At 39.7% G+C, this 18,781-nt stretch overlaps 1 protein-coding gene across 1 annotated transcript; it reads left to right on the top strand.

The window, feature by feature from the left end:
• Positions 1-613: 613 nt before the first annotated feature.
• LOC108699917 (TNF receptor-associated factor 1) lies at positions 614-12,121 on the top strand. The gene is made up of 11 exons (XM_018232594.2): positions 614-817; positions 1,450-1,696; positions 1,945-2,023; positions 3,348-3,446; positions 4,818-4,979; positions 5,257-5,328; positions 6,275-6,343; positions 6,507-6,920; positions 8,088-8,265; positions 8,828-8,976; positions 9,555-12,121. The coding sequence occupies exons 1-11, from the start codon at positions 802-804 to the stop codon at positions 9,771-9,773; spliced, it is 1,704 nt and encodes a 567-aa protein (XP_018088083.2). The 5' UTR covers positions 614-801; the 3' UTR covers positions 9,774-12,121.
• Positions 12,122-18,781: the final 6,660 nt, after the last annotated feature.

Raw genomic sequence — 18,781 nt, 5'->3', positions numbered from 1 at the left:
TTCCAGATTTGCGAAATTGGGGTCATGTAACTAAAGTATTGGGGGTGAAAGTGAAAAAGAGGATCCCTTTTAGATCAATACACAGTCTGAGAGATCAGAGAGAGCGAGAGCAGCAGCAGTCGGCATTAAAGACAATTAATACCTTTTAGCTTTGTCTGCTAAATGTATAGTTAACATGGAGCAGATATAGCGTGTCCCCACTCATTATAATCAGGGGGTCCTGCCATTTATGGGCGCTATTTTTATTTTATTGGGTTTTCTAATGTAACTTGCAGTACCACGATCCAGCTGCTGGGGGCGCCAAACAGTAGTAGTACAGAAATCACATCTATGGATACGCAGCAGTATCAGACCCTTCTATTTAATCAACAGTCATAATTCACCATTACATCAGTTTTAGAAGAAAGGGAAGGTTGATAACAGCTATCACACTGCTGATTAAAAATGACTTTAAGAAACCCAGAGATGGTTATTTGTAGTAACTAGTAAATTCTCACCAGTTCTGCAAAGTGATATTTAAACGCCCCCTCCCTCTGCACCGTGAGTTGCTAATCTGTTCCGACTGAGTAGCACTTGTAGTAAAGGTTACAATGCACAGTTGTTTCCAACTGCAGTGGTAATTCCAAAGAGGGGGCGAGGATCCACCTCTATCGATAGCAGCATTTCCGCCCACAGGAGCCCTGTTGCACGGCTACTGGTTCCTCTGGGTGTATATTATATGGAAAGGGAGGAGGGTCAAATAAATTGTAAGCTCTAGGGCCCAGAAATTCCACTGACTAACTGACTTGACTAATTAATGGGATGATTCATCTTAAAGGTAATTTTAGTACTTTATAGAATGGCCAATTCTAATCAACTTTTCAATTGGTCTTCGTTATTTATGTTTTTACAGTTTTTTAATTATTTGCCTCCATATTCTGACTCTTTCCATCTATCAAAGGGGGGGGGGTCACTGACCCCCAAATTAATACTCTGTAAAGATACAAATTTATAGTTATTGCTTCTCTTTTTTTATTCATCTTTCTGTTCAGTCCCTCTCCTATTCATAATCCATTCTCTTATTCATATCAATGCCTGGTTGCTGGGGGAATTTGGACCCTACCAACTGGATTGCTAAAATAGCAAAGCCCTAGAGCTGCATACATTGCACATCCCAGGCCTGAAAAAAACAAAGGGGAAATAAAGATACCTGTGTAGCAGGCTGAGCCAGAGCTGGGAAATTACACAGTGCACATCCTGTTTTATTTACTAGTGCACAAAGTAGTTTCAGTGCAGCTGTAATATGTGCAGTTGTGACATCAGCAGAAAGTACCCATCTGACAGCCCCTTCGGCTTGTTAGGGGAATTTCACAGTATTTTCCTACATGGCCCACTCACACCAGTACCTTCATATACTCATATTATCCCAGTGACTCGTACAATCCCCTTTCTTTCCTTTCTGTTCATCAGAGCTGGGCAGGCAGGTTGTTGCTCTGGTGCCAGAGATCTGGATGCCACGGACTATGTTTAAACTGGAGGGGAATTCAAGTTCGGTTCCTGTTGAGAATGAATTTGTGTTTGGCTACCCGACATCTATCTGTGACTTTGTTCCGGGGGAGAAATATCTCTGCGGCAGCTGCAAGAATGTTCTAAAGAAAGCGCAGCAAACACTGTGTGGTCACAGATACTGCTCTCCTTGTCTGGCGTGGATTGTGAGGTCAGTACCACAGATCCTTCCTGATCCCCATTGGAAGCAGCAGTCCTGCCCTGCTTTATGGCAGCTGAGATTCTAGCTATCTGTATAACACAGCATGATGAACTTACCCTTAACTCAAAATATGTATGAACAAGGAAATAACTTAGATGTTTATGTTGGTTTCAAATCAAAATTCTGTCATTATGGGGAAAATTATTGGAATTCCCATTTTCTGCTCTGTTTCCTTAAAGAGTTTTTTAATTTAACAGAAACCATGACCTGTGCCCAAAATGTAAAGTGGAAGATCCAACAACTTTAAGTGAGGACAGTCTGTTGAAGGAAGAGCGGGTAAAGGGATTTGTTTTTGCATCTTTTTATACAAACAGCTTCTATTTATTTGCCCCTTTACTCTAAAGTGCCATATTGATTCCGTTAGACAGTACAGTATGAGGGTATAGCTTATTGTGTGCCCAGAACATTCCTTCTCTGTATATTTGTATTTATACATATGGGAGGAGGGAGGTGCTATATTGTACAGTACAGTATGAGGGTATAGCTTATTGTGTGCCCAAAACATTCCTTCTCTATATATTTGTATTTATACATATGGGAGGAGGTGCCATATTGATTCCCTTAGACAGTACAGTATGAGGGTATAGCTTATTGTGTGCCCAGAACATTCCTTCTCTGTATATTTGTATTTAAAGGGGACCCGTCACCCAAACAAAATTATTCCAAATCCTATTTTATCATGTTAGTCAAGCAAAATGAACTTTAATTACACTGTATAAATTATCTGAATATTGTTTCCATCAGTCTGGGAAATCATAATTATAGTAACCAGGAAGGAGCCATTTTGTGGAAACTGTTATTAAGGCAAGCCTTGTATTATCTCAGAATCTTGTTTGTGCACCAGGGGACAGGGACCCAATGTCCATCCCCATGCACTGGTTACACAATTAAATCGTTAAGAGAGCTGGGGGAATGTAGGGAGAGCAGTGACATCTAGGAAGTGCTGAATGGAAAGTGAAAGTAATTATTTGCCCTGCCTCTATGCCTAGGCATAGAGGCGGGGTAGGCAATATTTGATTGACAGCTGATATTTTTAAATGAGTTTACAACAGCTATGAATGCCTTAATAAAAAAAAGAAATTGGCTTTCATGTTTAATTTAAAAAGGACTTTTATTATGCAGATTTTTATGTCTGGGTGACGGGTCCACTTTAAACATATGGGAGGGAGGTGCCATATTGATTCCCTCAGACAGTACAGTATGAGGGTATTCTTTAGTGTGGCCAGAACATTCCTTCTCTGTCTATTTGTATTTATACATACTGTATGAAAGGGAGGTGCTATATTGAGTCCCTTAGACAGTATGAGAGCACTGCTTATTGTTTTCTTATTGTTTGCCCACAACTTTCCTTCTCTGTATATTTGTATTTATACATATGAGAAGAGGGAGGTGCCATATTGATTCCCTAGACAGTACAGTATGAGGGTATAGCTTATTGTGTGCCCAGAACATTCCTTCTCTGTATATTTGTAGTTATACATATGGGAGGAGGTGCCGTATTGTTTACCTTAGACAGTACAGTATGAGAGTATAGCTTACTGTGTGCCCAGAACATTCCTTCTCTGTATATTTGTACCTATTGTATGATTTGTTCCTTCAGGCTTTTAGTGATGCAGCGATTAATAAGGAAATTTCAGAACTCAAAGTTCACTGTGTGATCCCAGGATGCACCTGGAGGGGGCTCATGAGAGAGTATGAGGTAAGGTTGAGCCTAGTATTACACTTTATGTTTAGTGCTGCTGTATGAGACTGGGAGTCCAGGATCCCTCTGACACTGGTCCCATCCCTGATTGTGACTTTGAATAGCAAGAAGCTAGAGTCTCTGGGCTTGTGCTGTGCCACTGGCACCAGGGAGATATTTACAGGTGTTTATCACTAGTGTGTGTGACAAAGGTGAGTAGTATTAGTGCCAGAGAGAGAGAGAGAGTGCAAACTGGGGAAGTCCAAGTGAAATTCCACTTTCATCACAGATATAGTGAATAAAGTACCCCCTCTTGTAAAATATAAGGATATTATAACTTACCGAGGAGTTTCATGACCATATAAAAACACGAGGCCGAAGGCCGAGTGTTTTTATACAGGTCATGGAACGCCGAGGTAACTTCTAATATCCTCATATTTTACAACTGGGGGTACTTTATTTATTATAATACACAAATTTTAGTGAGTCATGTGACAGAAATGACATCACTACTCACCGTTTATAACTGATGACATCACTACTCACCATTTATGAGGATATAATTTACAGGATATTCATGTCTTTTGTGTATTATAAAGGTTTATCTGTGTCCCGTGTAGTAGTGCATCTGCTGTGGAAAAATAAATATCTGCTTCCTCATTCCTTTTTAATCCTCTTGTTTATGGGGTTTATCGTATGTCAAGATGATGTCAAGACAAGGGGCTGGAGCTGTGGTGTAGTGTGTGTACAGTAAGGCAAAGCAACTTTAAGTGGGGCAGTGTGTTTAGCAAGTATTTTTATCTGGTCCCTTCTAAGCAGAGCAAGACTTTCCTCTTTCTCACTGACTTTATTTTCTGCCAGCTCTGGCCGGTTGGCTTGACAGCAGGTTTTGTTTCAGATTCACCATATCAGTGCTTTTTATTTTTTTATAATTTGAATTATTTAGCTTTTTATTCAGCAGCCTTTCAGTTTGCAAAGCTCAGCAATTTGGTTGATAGGGTCTACATTACCCCAGCAACCATGCACTCAATAAACGACCGGGACATGAGTAGGAGAGGCCCGAATAGAGAGGCGAGTAATAAAAAGTAACAATAAACAATACATTTGTAGCCTTTGTGCATTAGTCGGTAAAACAGTAAATTTGTAGCCTTACAGAGCATTTGCTTTTTTAAATGGGGTCAGTGACCCCCATTTGAAAGCTGGAAAAGGTAAGAAGAAGAAGGCAAAATAATTTAAAAAAAATTTAAAGACCAGTTGAAAAGTTGCTTAGAAGTAGCCATTCTATAACATACAGTTAACTTAAAGGTGAACCACCCCTTTAACCAGTACATGAATGTCAGTCTAACCTATAAGAGGGTAACCATTTCACCACCATCCATTATATTCCAGGAGCATGATAGCCTATGCAACTACACCTTGATACCCTGTCACACCGGCTGCGGGCACCGGGTCATGCGGAAGCAGCTGGCTGATCACTTGGAAAGCAATTGCCCCAATAACTTTATTAAGTGCCCCAAATGCGCCCAGCACTTTTCCAGTAACGAGTTTCCAGTAAGAACGTAAATATGTTTCGTTTTCCTTTATCCATTTAAAAGTGACAGCAGGGGGTGGGGATCAGTAGGCAGGGCATCAATCATGGGGAGGGGGGCGATAAAGTTCATCATCACAAATGGTTTTAAGTCTCAAGCTGACAATTTATTTCCTGTTCTCTATTTCTATTTATAAGGGGAATCTTTTTTTTAAAGGGGAAGTTGAATTTATGATCAATTCACTGGTAGAGAAAATAAAACAATTTAGTAACTGGATTTTTTTATTCTTTGTGGTGCAGAAACACAAATGCGACAAGAGCCTCACTGATGACCAAAGCCACCGAAAACACGAGCATTTGGTGAAAGGAAAGGTAATTAGAAATGTGTCCCTAAAAAATGAATCATGTAAGTTCCCCTTTAAATATTAAAGGGGTTGTTCACCTTTAAATTAACTTTTAACATGATGTAGAGAGGGATATGCTGAGACAATTTGCATTTTGTTTTTTATTTTTATTATTTGTGGGGTTTTTTTCAGTTATTTCGATTTTTATTCAGCAGCTCTCCAGTTTCTAGTTTCAGCAATCTGGTTGCTAGGGTCCACATTACCCTAGCAACCAAGCACTGATTTGAAAGACTGGAATATGAATAGGAGAGACCTGAATAGAAAGATGAGTAACAAAAAGTAACAATAACAATACGTTTGTAGCCGTACAGAGCATTTGTTTTTTAAATTTGATCAGTGACCTCCATTTCAAAGCTGGAAAGAAGTATAAAAGTATATATAGTGAATAAAGTACCCCCTCTTGTAAAATATAAGGATATTATAAGTTACCGAGGAGTTTCATGACCATATTAAAACACGAGGCCGAAGGCCGAGTGTTTTTATACAGGTCATGGAACTCCGAGGTAACTTCTAATATCCTCATATTTTACAACTGGGGGTACTTTATTTATTATAATACACAAATTTCAGTGAGTCATGTGACCGAAATGACATCAGAACTCACCGTTTATAACTAATGACATCAGAACTCATTGTTTATAAGGATATAATTTACAAGATATTCATGGCTTTTGTGTATTATAAAAAAATAAATAATAATTTAAAAGTTGCTTAGAAATAGCCATTCTGTAATACTGTATACTTAAGTTAAGTTAAAGGTGAACCACCCCTTTAAATGGAACATGCAGATCTTTTAGAATGGCCCTCATGGCTAAATAAATATATAAAATAATAAAGTTTCATTTAAAGGCAATCTTACCCTTTCACATGAGACCCATATGGTGACACTGTTGCTTTTCTGATTTCATCCTCAGGGTCAGAATGGCAATGGGAATTCCAAGAAGGAAAAATGTCACTTTTCTCCACTTGGCTGCTCGTATATGGTGAGTAATGTGAGAGCCTTGAGTTTAAAGGGGAAGTTAATTTTTAGTATGGTGAAATGGCCTTTTTTAGTATGGACTTATTTCTGTTTTACCTCTCTTGCAACATTAGTCTTCCCTACACTCCCTCATCATCAAAAGTAAACCTCCCGCCTTTCTATTGTAGGGAAGCAGAGAAAAGATCAAGGACCACCATAGGGCCTCTGCTGCAGCCCATCTCTCTTTGGTGTGCCCGCTTATATTGAAAATAAAGGATAACCTATCCAGCTCGAAAGGGAAGAAAAATGGGTTCTACATTGCAGACTCTACAAATCTACTGGTCCAGAAGAACCCTTCAGCCCTCCAGACTGGGGAGAGTAGGATGGGAAATGGACAATTTGAGTTGGACTGTGGCCATAGTGTGGGTCAGCCATGTGATGAGATGGGGCACAGACTCTCACTCCTGGAAACTCGCCTGCAGGTATTTGAGAATATCATATCTGTGCTCAGCAAAGAGATCGACAACTCTGCAGCCCAGTTGGCTGATGTTATGCTGCAGAAGGCTGAAGAACAGGAAAGGGTGAAAGCCTTGGAACAGAAGGTATGTACCAGTTGCACCAAATAGGCTTCTTCTCGTTCAGAGAGTGATGTAAGATTGTATAGCAGTATGGTGTGTGCCCAGAACATTTTGTCTCTGTATATTTGTATGAATACATACGGGAGGAGGTGTCATGTTGTTTACCTTAGACAGCATAGTTTGAGGATATAGCTTATTTTGTGCCCAGAACATTCCTTCTCTATGTATTTGTATTTATACATATGGGAGGAGGGAGGTGTCATATTGATTCCCTTAGATAGTACAGTATGAGGGTATAGCTTAATGTGTGCCCACAACATTCCTTCTCTGTATATTTGTATTTAAACATATGGGAGGAGGTGCCATATTGTTTCCCTTAGACAGTACAGTATGGGGGTATAGCTTAATGTGTGCCCAGAACATTCCTTCTCTGTATATTTGTATTTATACATATGGGTGGAGGGAGGTGCCATATTGATTCCCTTATATAGTACAGTATGAGGGTATAGCTTATAGCAGGGGTCAGCAACCTTTACTATCAAAAGAGCCATTTTGCCCCCTCTTCTGGAGCCACAAAACATAACACAGCTTATAAACTTTTAAAAGTTTTAACCTTTTTTAGATTTAACTGCTACAACAACAGAATACAACAAACAGAAGTGCAGTGTGTATGTGTAGGCCTACTTTGAAATAAATTAAACACTGAAAAGCACTTTTAAATGCTAGTGTTCTCATCTGTTTAATGTGACTTCTGTTTCTGAAGCTCCATGCTGATCTTCCCTCTCTTGTCTTGAGTGTGTGACCGCATTAAGGACCATGATGAATCATCTTGCTGTGGCTCGGTCTTGCCTGTCACCCTTGGGACGTCTATACAGTCCTCGCTGGCGGCTTCCTGAGTGTGCGACCGTGGTAAGCTAACAGTTAGCTTACTGCGGTTGCACACTCAAGAATCCGCCAGCAGGTGCGAGGGCTATATAGATGAAGTGACCGAGCCGCAGCAAGCAGGATGAAGAGCCGCAGGTAGTCTACCCCTGGCTTATAGTGTACCCATAACATACCTTCTCTGTAAATTTGAAAGCTAATATAAACATGCATATTTTTGAATATAAAATTACATAATATTTGTAAGAAAGTGATTGTTTGGATGGAAACTTTAACAGGTTCTAAATATTACTCCCTCCTTCCTCCTAGGTTGAAAGCTTGCGTTGCACATTGGCCATTAAGGACATTGCACTGAATGAACTGGAGATGCGCTTTTCATGTTTGGAGCAAACCTCGTACGACGGAGTGTTTTTATGGAAAATCTCAGACCTGGCCCAAAAATGTCGAGATGCCGTCACTGGAAGAGCGATCAGTCTGTATTCTCCAGGTACAGATATCAGTTTGCACTTTCAAATTTAGTATTTCTTTCCACTCACTGTAAAATATAGTTTTAAAATATTTTAAGATTGAAAAAAATAATTAAACATTTTTGCATCATCCACAAATATAAAAGAAATAATTCAGATATTCAGTACTGAGGAAATGGAAAGTGAATATAATTATAGATAAATGAGTTTTTCGACAGTTTGACCCCAGAGGTCAGATTTTTGGTTGAATTTGTTTAGATTTACAATGACAGGGAGGACATTTTTTTTATATTATCTAAGACGACATTTTATTACATTTTAGGACATTTCAGGACATTTCTACGTTTTTTTGTTTAAAATAATTTGTAATCATTTTAAATTATATAATATTGCTATTTTTTTTGTATGTGTGATTTTAACTGGCAGAAATAATTTTTATTATTCAGCTAATTATGGTTTCCAGGGGCGGTAACTTTTAGCCCATGTATTTAAAAATAAATTCAATGTAAAATCATTTAGCATAAATTGGGGAAGGAAAAATATCTATTTTCTGACAGATGTGTCATGTCATGTGACTTCCAGCTTTCTACACGGCCAAATATGGCTACAAAGTGTGCCTCCGTATTTATCTGAATGGAGACGGAGCAGGGAAGGGGACTCATGTCTCTCTGTTTTTTGCCATCATGAAAGGGGAATATGATGCTCTTCTGCCTTGGCCTTTCAAACATAAGGTAAGTGATACCTCCGAGTCAGGCCTTTCCCACCTGGAGAAATATTAACTCTAATTAATGTGTAAAATTGAAAGTTCATGAAATGAACTGCAGGATCCCAAAAAAAGTATAGCCAACTTTTTGTGGGTTGACCTACAAAATTTTTTGACCAATGAGGGCATCAGAAGCTGGTCATAGGTCTACATCAACTGGAGTATCAACCAAGGTGACAATGCACTATCCAATTGTCTTTGATATCTGACCATGGACCAAATGGACAGATACCAGAGGTGGAGGATAATGACTTTGAGAGGGGCTTATTGTTCCATCTGTTCAGCCCCAGCAGGAAGTGAAGAAGAACTGTGTCTCATCTTCACTTCCATAACCATGGACTGGCCAACCCTGGTGCTTCAGAACATTAGACTATTTATAGGTCTAGGTCAATTGGCAGCCAATGAGAGCATTAGAAAATCCACAAAGACAGGCCACCCAATAGAAATAGCCAAGAAGGATCAAGGGAAGCCTTTAAGGATGTATCTGGACACTTTTTCATGTGCTTAATGTATTCCTCATAACCACATCTCATGTGAACCTTCCAGGTCACCTTTGTGCTTGTAGGCCACAACAACCGAGACAACGTGTTCGATGCCTTCCGTCCGGACGTTACCTCTGCCTCCTTCCAGCGTCCCGTCAATGACATGAACGTGGCTAGTGGCTGCCCCTTATTTTGTCCCATTGTTAAATTGAACTCTTCCAAATACACCTACATCAGAGACAACAACCTGTACATTCGATGTATCATTGACACCAATTCCTAGAGGCGGCACCAGGTGCCAAACTTGCCTTTACACTTATGGAGACATGGAGCTGATTGCAACTGACTTATGGATGGGGGCAATGGGGAAGCTGTCATAGCCCAGGACTTAATAAGGCACCCAGGCCCGGATTTGTGGAAAGGCCACAAAGGCCCGGGCATAGGGCAGCAGAATTTTAGGGGGCGGCATGCTACCCCAACCACACCCACATTGGTTCAAAAGCACTGGGATTTGCAGGAGATACAATCGTTTTTCAAATTACCGTACCACCAATCCCCAGTACTCTGAACCCAATGGTGAAAATGTGCGCATTTGCACAAAGATGGGGAAGGGACTGGGGCAATGAACGGAAGCGGGCTTAGGGGTGTCTACTATGTAAATAAGGCACCACGACTCCAAAACCAACTTTAGGGTGGTCTACTCTACTAAAGATATTGGTATATGCCTGCATTGGGTAGGTGATAGACTTCTGCTGAAAGTTATTGTAAGTCTCATGTATATGTAAGCTATGATGTGCTGTGAGATAAAATATTTATTTTTCAAATAATAATGCTAATATGTTAAAACCTTCAGAGAAGGAATGTTCTGAGCCAGAATGTTCTGGGCACACAATAAGCTATACCCTCGTAATGCACTGTCTAAGGGAATCAATATGGCACCTCCCTCCTTCCATATCTATACATACAAATATACAGAGAATGAATGCTCTGGGCACATAGTAAGCTAGACCCTCATACTGCAAGGGAATCAATATGGCACCTCTCCCTCCTTCCATATGTGTAAATACAAATATACAGAGAAGGAATGCTCTGGGCACACAATAAGCTATACTTTCATATTGTACTGTCTAAGACTCTAAGGGAATCAATATAGCAGTTTCTTTGTAAACATACATCATAAAAAGAAGGAATTGTTTGGGCACACATCAGATATACACAGTGCTTTTGCTTCTTGTGGGGGGAATATAATTAGATGACAAGTGGATTATTTTGTATTTTGTTGAGTGGAAGCTGCCGCATAGTCTGAATCCTACATTATCCACAATTCCCTATTGTATTACATAGGAATAAAGAAATGAGGAACCCATTAAACTGATCAGTGCCTCCTCAGATTCCAAGAAAGTGATTTAAAACAACAAAATAAGAGTGAAATCGCTCTTGGCTCCTTTACATGGACTGAAATAGCGGAGGCAAAGGAACCAGTGGGATTTATGGCAAAAAAAGATCAGTTGAAGAGAGAGAGAGAGAGAGAGAGAGAGAGAGCCCTAGAGCAGTATCAATACTGTATATGTAACATCATCCTACTGTACCTTTACAGGACAGCCGTGTATCATTTGTAGGGGGTACACAGGTCCTTGCAATACAGGCCAGGGTGCAAAGCATGAAAAACATGGCAGCCTGTACCTCTTTGCACCCTTTTTATGTTTTTGGCTTCTGTACGAGCCCAATGCAACCACAGCCCTTTTGGCAGGGAAGACCTGCTGTAAGTTACAGCAATTATCAGCTCACAATAAACTGAATATATATATATATATATATATACACACACATACAAATTGTCTAGCTGGAGCACTCCTTATATAGGTCCAATGCCTAGGTGCAGGTTATATAATAAATACAAAAAAGACAAATGAACCGCACTCTGGCTCTTTTTCAAGTGAAAAAATCAAATGGTGTTTATTCCAACGTTTCGACTCCTAACTCAAGCCGTCCTCAGGGAGTGATTACAACACAGCAAACACACATATTCAAAGCTTAAGATGGCTCCAAACCAACACAAGACATCATCAACAGGAAGTATCCCATTGGTAGTACATTTTATCAAGTGAAAAACATAATAATGTGAGGCAGTCTGTATTCAGTGACTACTCAATCCCATATTATCCAAAGCAATATATTTCATTAGTGATCTACATAAAACCCCTTATGTGCCTTTATTAGGTGAATAAGTGTCATTGTGATCATTTGTGTGGCTTAAAATCATTGCTTACCGCAATCTTCATTATTCATTGCCCCTTTGGACCTCACACGTTCTTTGTTTGTCATATATCGACTATTTAGTGGAACCCGTGTAGCCCATACATATCCTATCATTGGTGCAAATCCCTCTGTCAGTCAAGTCGACCGGCTTCCTCTGGCTCACTTAGCCCGTGTTAATATCTCTATAATTCGACATCTCATTAATACTTTGAGAAAGGACTAGGATTAGGCCGAAACGTTAGTCGCAAGCTGTTTTATGAATAAAAACCTTTTTTATCATTTTAAGTCCTAAGAGTGCTGTTCTATATGGAATGGATGAAGATAATGTGTTGAATGTGCACCCAGGCATATGTATATATACATAGTATTTAATTCAAATTCATATTACATAGCAGCATAGAAATCAGTGCAGTCTGCATCAGGATGTCATAATCAACCCTGTAGCTTCAGCTTCTACTGCAGAGGAACCTAATTTTCCGCTTGATGCTTTGCAATGACCCCCTAAGCTTCACTTCTCAGCAGCAACCCAGAGCTCACTGAGCATGTGCAGTGCCACTGACACTCTAATAAGATCCAAGATGGGGAGCTGTTGGGGACCAGGGCCAGAACTAGAGTAGGCAGAAGCTTAGGGGGCGCCAAGCAGTTACCTTCCCTGCTGCCTACCCTTCTGTACGAGTCCTGCAGTAATGTGCGTCTGTGTGCATTTGTTTGACCACACGCCAGCTCACATATGCATGCGGAGGTGGGGGGCAACGGCCAGCTTGCCCAGCCTAGTTCATTCCCGTTATAGGGCTGCTGCACCCCTGGGCTGGCACAGTAAGTTCTCTGTATAAAATACAGCTTCTCTAGTTATTTTCATTTTTAGGCTATAGTTCTCCTTTAAGTAAGGCAGATGGGAGAGTGCTGCTGATTGTGGTGAACTGCATAGCAGCTCTATTGCATAAGAGGAATTAAGATGACTGTTTCTTATCAGCTGTAGTTGACCTGTAAAGGGGAACTTTATAAAGGATGAAACTCTCTTTATATGCTCATAATGAATCATTAGACAAACATCTCAGCTTGGAAAAAGAAACAGAGTTTGGGAAAAGAAGCCATAAATCTGTGGGAGAGGCAGTTTCACGTTTCTCTTTGGTACTGCCAGTTGATTCCCCACTAGCACAGAGATGAAGGATGGTATTTCCCGTGGTGGATCAGAGAGGGGACTGTAAGCTTCTCAGCATGAATTTGAGGTGGGGGGGTGTCAGACTAACAAGAATGCGCTTGAATCCAATCAATGGAATTTTTGGCTACTTTCCACTATGTTCCCTTTAAAAGTAGGGGGGGAGACTGCCGAACTCGGCAATGGCTGTTCATGAAAAGTCAGTGTTTCAGTCCCTACATTTATATACCTAGTACATTAAGAGGCCTGAAGAGGTTTTAGCAGATTAGATTGTGAGCTCCTCTTGCCAGAGACTTACTGTATGTGACCGAGGAAATGAGATTGAAATCAGTTGACTTTGCATGAGGAAGTAGCAAAAGCCTTAAAATATATGTTATACGAAATAAAAATCTATTTATTGTCCCATCCTGAGCTATGTGGAAACAATGATGCTGTGCGTCAGAAGCCAGTCACATGATCAACAGAGACCCCCCCCATTAAATCCCAGCTGTAAATCATAGTGGGATATTATATAGGATTTGCTGACATGGGTCTGTTTAGTAATCATTAAAGGGGTTGTTCACCTTCCAAACAGTTTTTTCAATTCAGTTGTTTTTAGATTGCTCCCCTGAAATAAAGACTTTTTTCAAATACTTTCCATTATTTATTTTTTACATTTTTTCCAAAATCTAAGTGTAAAGTTGAATGTTTGTGTCTCTGGTGTTTGAGTCTGGCAGCTCAGTAATTCAGGCGCAGACTCTGAACTGTTACAATTTTGCAACATTGAGTTGATCCATTTCTCAGCAGCATCTCTGGAGTATTAGCAACTATTGTATCAATTCTAACAGCTGCCTGTAATTAAACCCAGAGATTCTGCTCAGCAGGGACAAAGATAAGAAATGTATCAACTAAATGTATCCATTTAGAACAGTTTACAGGATCGGCGACCCCCCCTCCCAGAGCTGCTTCAGAAGGAGAGAAATGACAATTTACACTTCAATATTAGAAAAACCGTCACACATAAAAAATAGAAAGTCATTGGAAAAAGTCGTTATTTCTGGTGATCTATCTGAAACCAACTAGTTGTTTGAAGGTGAACAACCCCTTTAACTTAAAGGTGAACCACCCCTTTAAGTGGGTGGGCCAACCAAAGGTAAAGCGGTGGTACAGCCAGCCATGACTACGACTTTCCAATGGCAGCTTTATGGATGGAGTGCAGGGTTAAAGGGGTTGTTCACCTTCAAACAACTAGTTGGTTTCATGATAGATCACCAGAAATAACGACTTTTTCCAATGACTTTCTATTTTTTATGTGTGACGGTTTTTCTAATATTGAAGTGTAAATTGTCATTTCTCTCCTTCTGAAGCAGCTCTGGGAGGGGGAGGTCGCCGATCCTGTAAACTGTTCTAAATGGATACATTTAGTTGATACATTTCTTATCTTTGTCCCTGCTGAGTAGAATCTCTGGGTTTCATTACAGGCAGCTGTTAGAATTGATACAATTGTTGCTAATACTCCAGAGATGCTGCTGAGAAATGGATCAACTCAATGTTGCAAAATTGTAACAGTTCAGAGTCTGCACCTGAATTACTGAGCTGCCAGACTCAAACACCAGAGACACAAACATTCAACTTTACACTTAGATTTTGGAAAAAACGTAAAAAATAAATAATGGAAAGTATTTGAAAAAAGTCTTTATTTCTGGGGAACAATCTAAAAACAACTGAATTGAAAAAACTGTTTGGAAGGTGAATAACCCCTTTAACGTTTAGTATGTTATAGAGTAGCTAATTCTAAGCAACGTTTCAATTAGTCTTCATTTTATTTTTTATAGTTTTTAAATTATTTGTCTTCTAACTTTTTCCAGCTTTCATTGGGGGTCATCGACCCATCTAAAAAAAGGAGTGCTCTGTAAGGCTACACATTTATTGTTATTGCTACCGTTTCTTCATCTTTCTATTCAGGCCCCTCCTATTCAGGGCCAGATTTACATAGCAGGCACCCCTTTTGTTACACCTGTCCCCTCTTTATTCATGCATATTTCCATCATAGGGACCGAAGCAATGGGGATTGGCACACTGGAAATTTAAAAAAACAATTGTATCAACTGCACATCCTTAGTGTTCTTGAACAAATATGGGTGTGGTTGGTCATCATGTCGCCCTAGGCCCGGGCCTTGGTGGCCTTTCCACAAATCCAGGCCTGCTTCTATTCATATTCCAGTCTCTTAGTCAAATCAGTGCATTGTTGCTAGGGGCATTTGAATCCTATCAACCAGATTGCTGAAATTGCAAACTGAATCAAAAAAAGTTTAATAAAACAAAAATCACAAGTAATAAAAAATGAAAACCAATTGCAAATTGTCTCTGCATCATGGGAAATAGTAAATTTAAAGGTGAATAAACCCCAATCTTACATTTTCTGCCCATGGCCATTAAAATATACTTCTTCAACTGATATGGACTACAACTCCCGCAATGCTCTATGAAGAGTTCTTCACCAGCACCAACCTGAGCACAAGCCAGGGTTTAATCCTCTCTGAGAATGGGTTAATATGGATTTTTGTTTGATTATAGATAGTAATTCAATTGTAAGCATATTAATGCCCAGGGAAAATCCTGACCTTGGATTTGCTTTGAAAGCTACAAGTTTATTGAGATAGGTAGGAACCCAGTAGTTGCCAGAGAGTGCTCTCCTTCTGCTGCCTGGTTGCTAGGTTAACTTGAACCCTAGCAACCAGATAGCTCCTGAAATTTCAATCTGGAAAAAAAAACTCACTCATTTAAATGTCTCTAGGGAAGCATTACAGAGCACATTTTTGTGTTACATTCGCTGTCAGAAATAATAAATTGCAGACCTGTTGAGTACAAGACTGGGTTAAAGGCACTGCACAGCAGGGAGTTGCAATGAAGATGCCCCTATACCCCCAGCACAGAACAAATTCCTAGAAAAAAGGCACCAGCATGTGGCATCACTCACACAAATGTCACTCTTGTCGTATCGCTCAAGGGCATGGGAAAGACTGTGCTGAATTAATTTTGTGCCTGTGAAATCCCTTTCTGTTATGGGAGCCAAACCAGTTTATACTTTGTGCCTGAGACCTTGATGATTTTTATCTGCTGGTTTGGGATTTAACCAAAAATAATTGTTTAAGATTTTCCAATTTTGGTGTCAATAATTCTACCTCTGTATTTACACATTAGTGAGTACTGTATCAGTTTATTTTCCCATAGACAGTGCAGTACGAGGGTAAATCTTACTGTACACCCAAAACATTCCTTCTCTGTATATTTGTAATAATACATATGGGAAGAGGGGTGCCATATTGATTCCCTTAGACAGTATATAGGGTATAGCTTATTGTGTGCCAAGAACATTCCTTCTCTTTATATTTGTATTTATACCTATGAGTGGGAGGTGCCATATTGTTGTGGTAGTACAGTATAAGGGTGATGGCACTGGGGGTAGCAGAGTGAGACCCCTATGGAACAAACAAGGAGCTTTAATGGGGAAATTCCTCGTTATACTGAGATGTGCAGCTGTTTTACTGCCTTTAGCCTTAACCCTTTTCCTAAACTCGTCTCATTTTACCTCTTTGACTGAAATACCTCACATGAGGGGAGACAGCCAAGTTATCCCGGCGTTGTTTTATGGTGCTGCCAAATCGGATTTTATGGATCATGAGAGTGTAGATTTTGAATGAGAAAGTCAACCTGGATTCTAGTTTCACCAGCTGCTCCTGCTCTGCAACCACTGTTACTCTAGTGGGGTATAGGTCAAAGACAGAAATCTGTGTATGTATAAAAGTCTCCTATGTACATTATAATACATTAATAATTAATACATTTAATTAAAGCAGGGCAGGACTGTTGCTTCCAATGGGGATCAGAAAGGATCTGTGCAGCCACTGGGACAAAACGCTCTGTTATACAGATAGCTAGAATCTCAGCCATAAAGCCCTTATTTTTCAATATGAGATCAGTGGGTAGATTTTCTCCTTATTGTTTTATCATGGGCATATGAGCAGTAACTATGGCTGGAATAAGAGGAAGCGAGACCTGCGTGGGTTCATTATAAGTATAACTGGCGTGCGTCACTAATGCAGCAGATATACATGAAAATACAATAATAATAATAATAATAATGATTCACAGGTGGATGATTCAGTGTGAGAGGGAGGTAGAAAGGATAAGCAGAGAGATCATGTCTAGCTATAGAATAATGTACGTAACAAGGTCACACTCGTATGTGGGCTCAAGCCCTTGCGGAAGTGACGGTGATGTATAGCTTCATACAATTGCAAACCTTTCTCTTATTTTCACATAACATTTATATCCCCTTTAATTTACTTTTTAGTTGACTTTTTCATAAACTCCCCTCCTTTCGCAGGTAACTACAAAAATATTATATATTTGAACCAGGATATTAGGAAACGCCATTGTGCAATAATCAGAAATATGTGAAGGGAAGGAGACATGGGACCCCCCCTTAGCCTGAAATTACGTCACTTGTTTAACTTTAATGTGAGCAAAATAAACACAGCCACATTTGGGGCTGGGGGAACCCTAAAAAGCAGCAATATTTTGATTATTAGGACAGGAAGCCAGAGTAAAACTGTGCCTCTGAGTTCATGCTGAACAGGCTTGTGGTGTTTTCCTTGCCCTCTGGAATGTAAACTGTTTGGAGAAGAGCTATATACAAAATGATTGCTTCAAAGTCACCAAACATTGTGAGGTCATGCTCAATTGGTAATTGGCCCTTTAAGGAATGAGGCAATGGGATTTCCTTGCGCCTTACAGAATTACACTTCTATCCCTTCCCACAACTATAGATGCTGAAGATTTAAATATATTGTATTAGAGAAATAAAGTATGACCGCACAATGGGTTGGACAGTTTGGCAGCTCTGAAGCCCTTGGTTTGGACTTGAGAATTATAGATTTTTTAAATTGTTAGAGCAGAAATGGGTGGAAGGGTGAAAAACGGAAGAATCATTTTGTTGTCTCCTTAGTTAGCTTCTATACTCAGGGAGTGAATTAGATAGAATGCATGATGGCACAATGGGTATAATTTTTGGCAATTCTGAAGCACTTAGTCTTGGTTTTTTTGGGCTTTAGGCTCTAAAATAGTTGTGGTGAAAATGGGCAGAAAGGTGCAAAACAAAAGAGTAATTTTGTTGTCTACAGAGTATTCAGCCAGCAGCTTAGAGAGCACTCTGCTAAGAGAGAGAGAGAGAGCGTATATGATGAAACAATGGGCAGCACTGCTTTGCATCTTTGAAGTTTTCGGTTTGGATTGGTTTGGGAAATATTAGATTCTAGGAGGAAATGTGAAACTGAATAGCACTTCCAATGTCTCCATAGTAAACTTTGTACTCAACTCAAGAATCAGAACAAATGTTTGATGTGACAATAGTTACCACTGTTTGCAGTTCTGTAGTCCTTGGTTTGTGTTAGTTTTGAGATTGCAGCTTCTTTAAAGCTTTATGGTGTAATAAGAATATACAGTAAAACTGAAGTCATTGTCTCCAAAGTAAACTTATGTCATAGTCAAACCAGAGCAATCGAAAGAGATATAATGTATGACAGCACAATGGGCAGCATGTCTTTGCAGTTCTAAAGATAAGTTCTGAGAGCGGAAATGGGAAGAAGGGCGTAAAAAGGAACTTTTTTGTCTCCACAGTAATCTTCACATTCAACCAGGGGCTTAGAGGCAGCAGTGCTTTAGTTTCAGACTCTCGAAAGTTTTGGGGTGGAAATGGAAAAAGATGGTATAAAACAGAAGTCATTTTGTATTCTCCATAGAGATCTTCATATTTACAGCTTACAAGCCATTATACTTAGGAAAGAGAGAAAATGTATGATGGCACAATGGGTAGCATTGCTTTGTAGCTC

This window comes from Xenopus laevis, chromosome 8S, assembly GCF_017654675.1.
Source record: "Xenopus laevis strain J_2021 chromosome 8S, Xenopus_laevis_v10.1, whole genome shotgun sequence".
Classification (NCBI taxonomy): domain Eukaryota; kingdom Metazoa; phylum Chordata; class Amphibia; order Anura; family Pipidae; genus Xenopus; species Xenopus laevis.
This window is presented reverse-complemented; position numbering and strand designations above follow the sequence as displayed.

Excerpts from the sequence above, each read along its gene's own strand:
- LOC108699917 (XM_018232594.2), top strand. Across the intron at positions 2,024-3,347 it reads GTCTGTTGAAGGAAGAGCGG|GCTTTTAGTGATGCAGCGAT; the intron begins GTAAAGGGATTT and ends TTGTTCCTTCAG. Across the intron at positions 5,329-6,274 it reads AGCATTTGGTGAAAGGAAAG|GGTCAGAATGGCAATGGGAA; the intron begins GTAATTAGAAAT and ends TTTCATCCTCAG.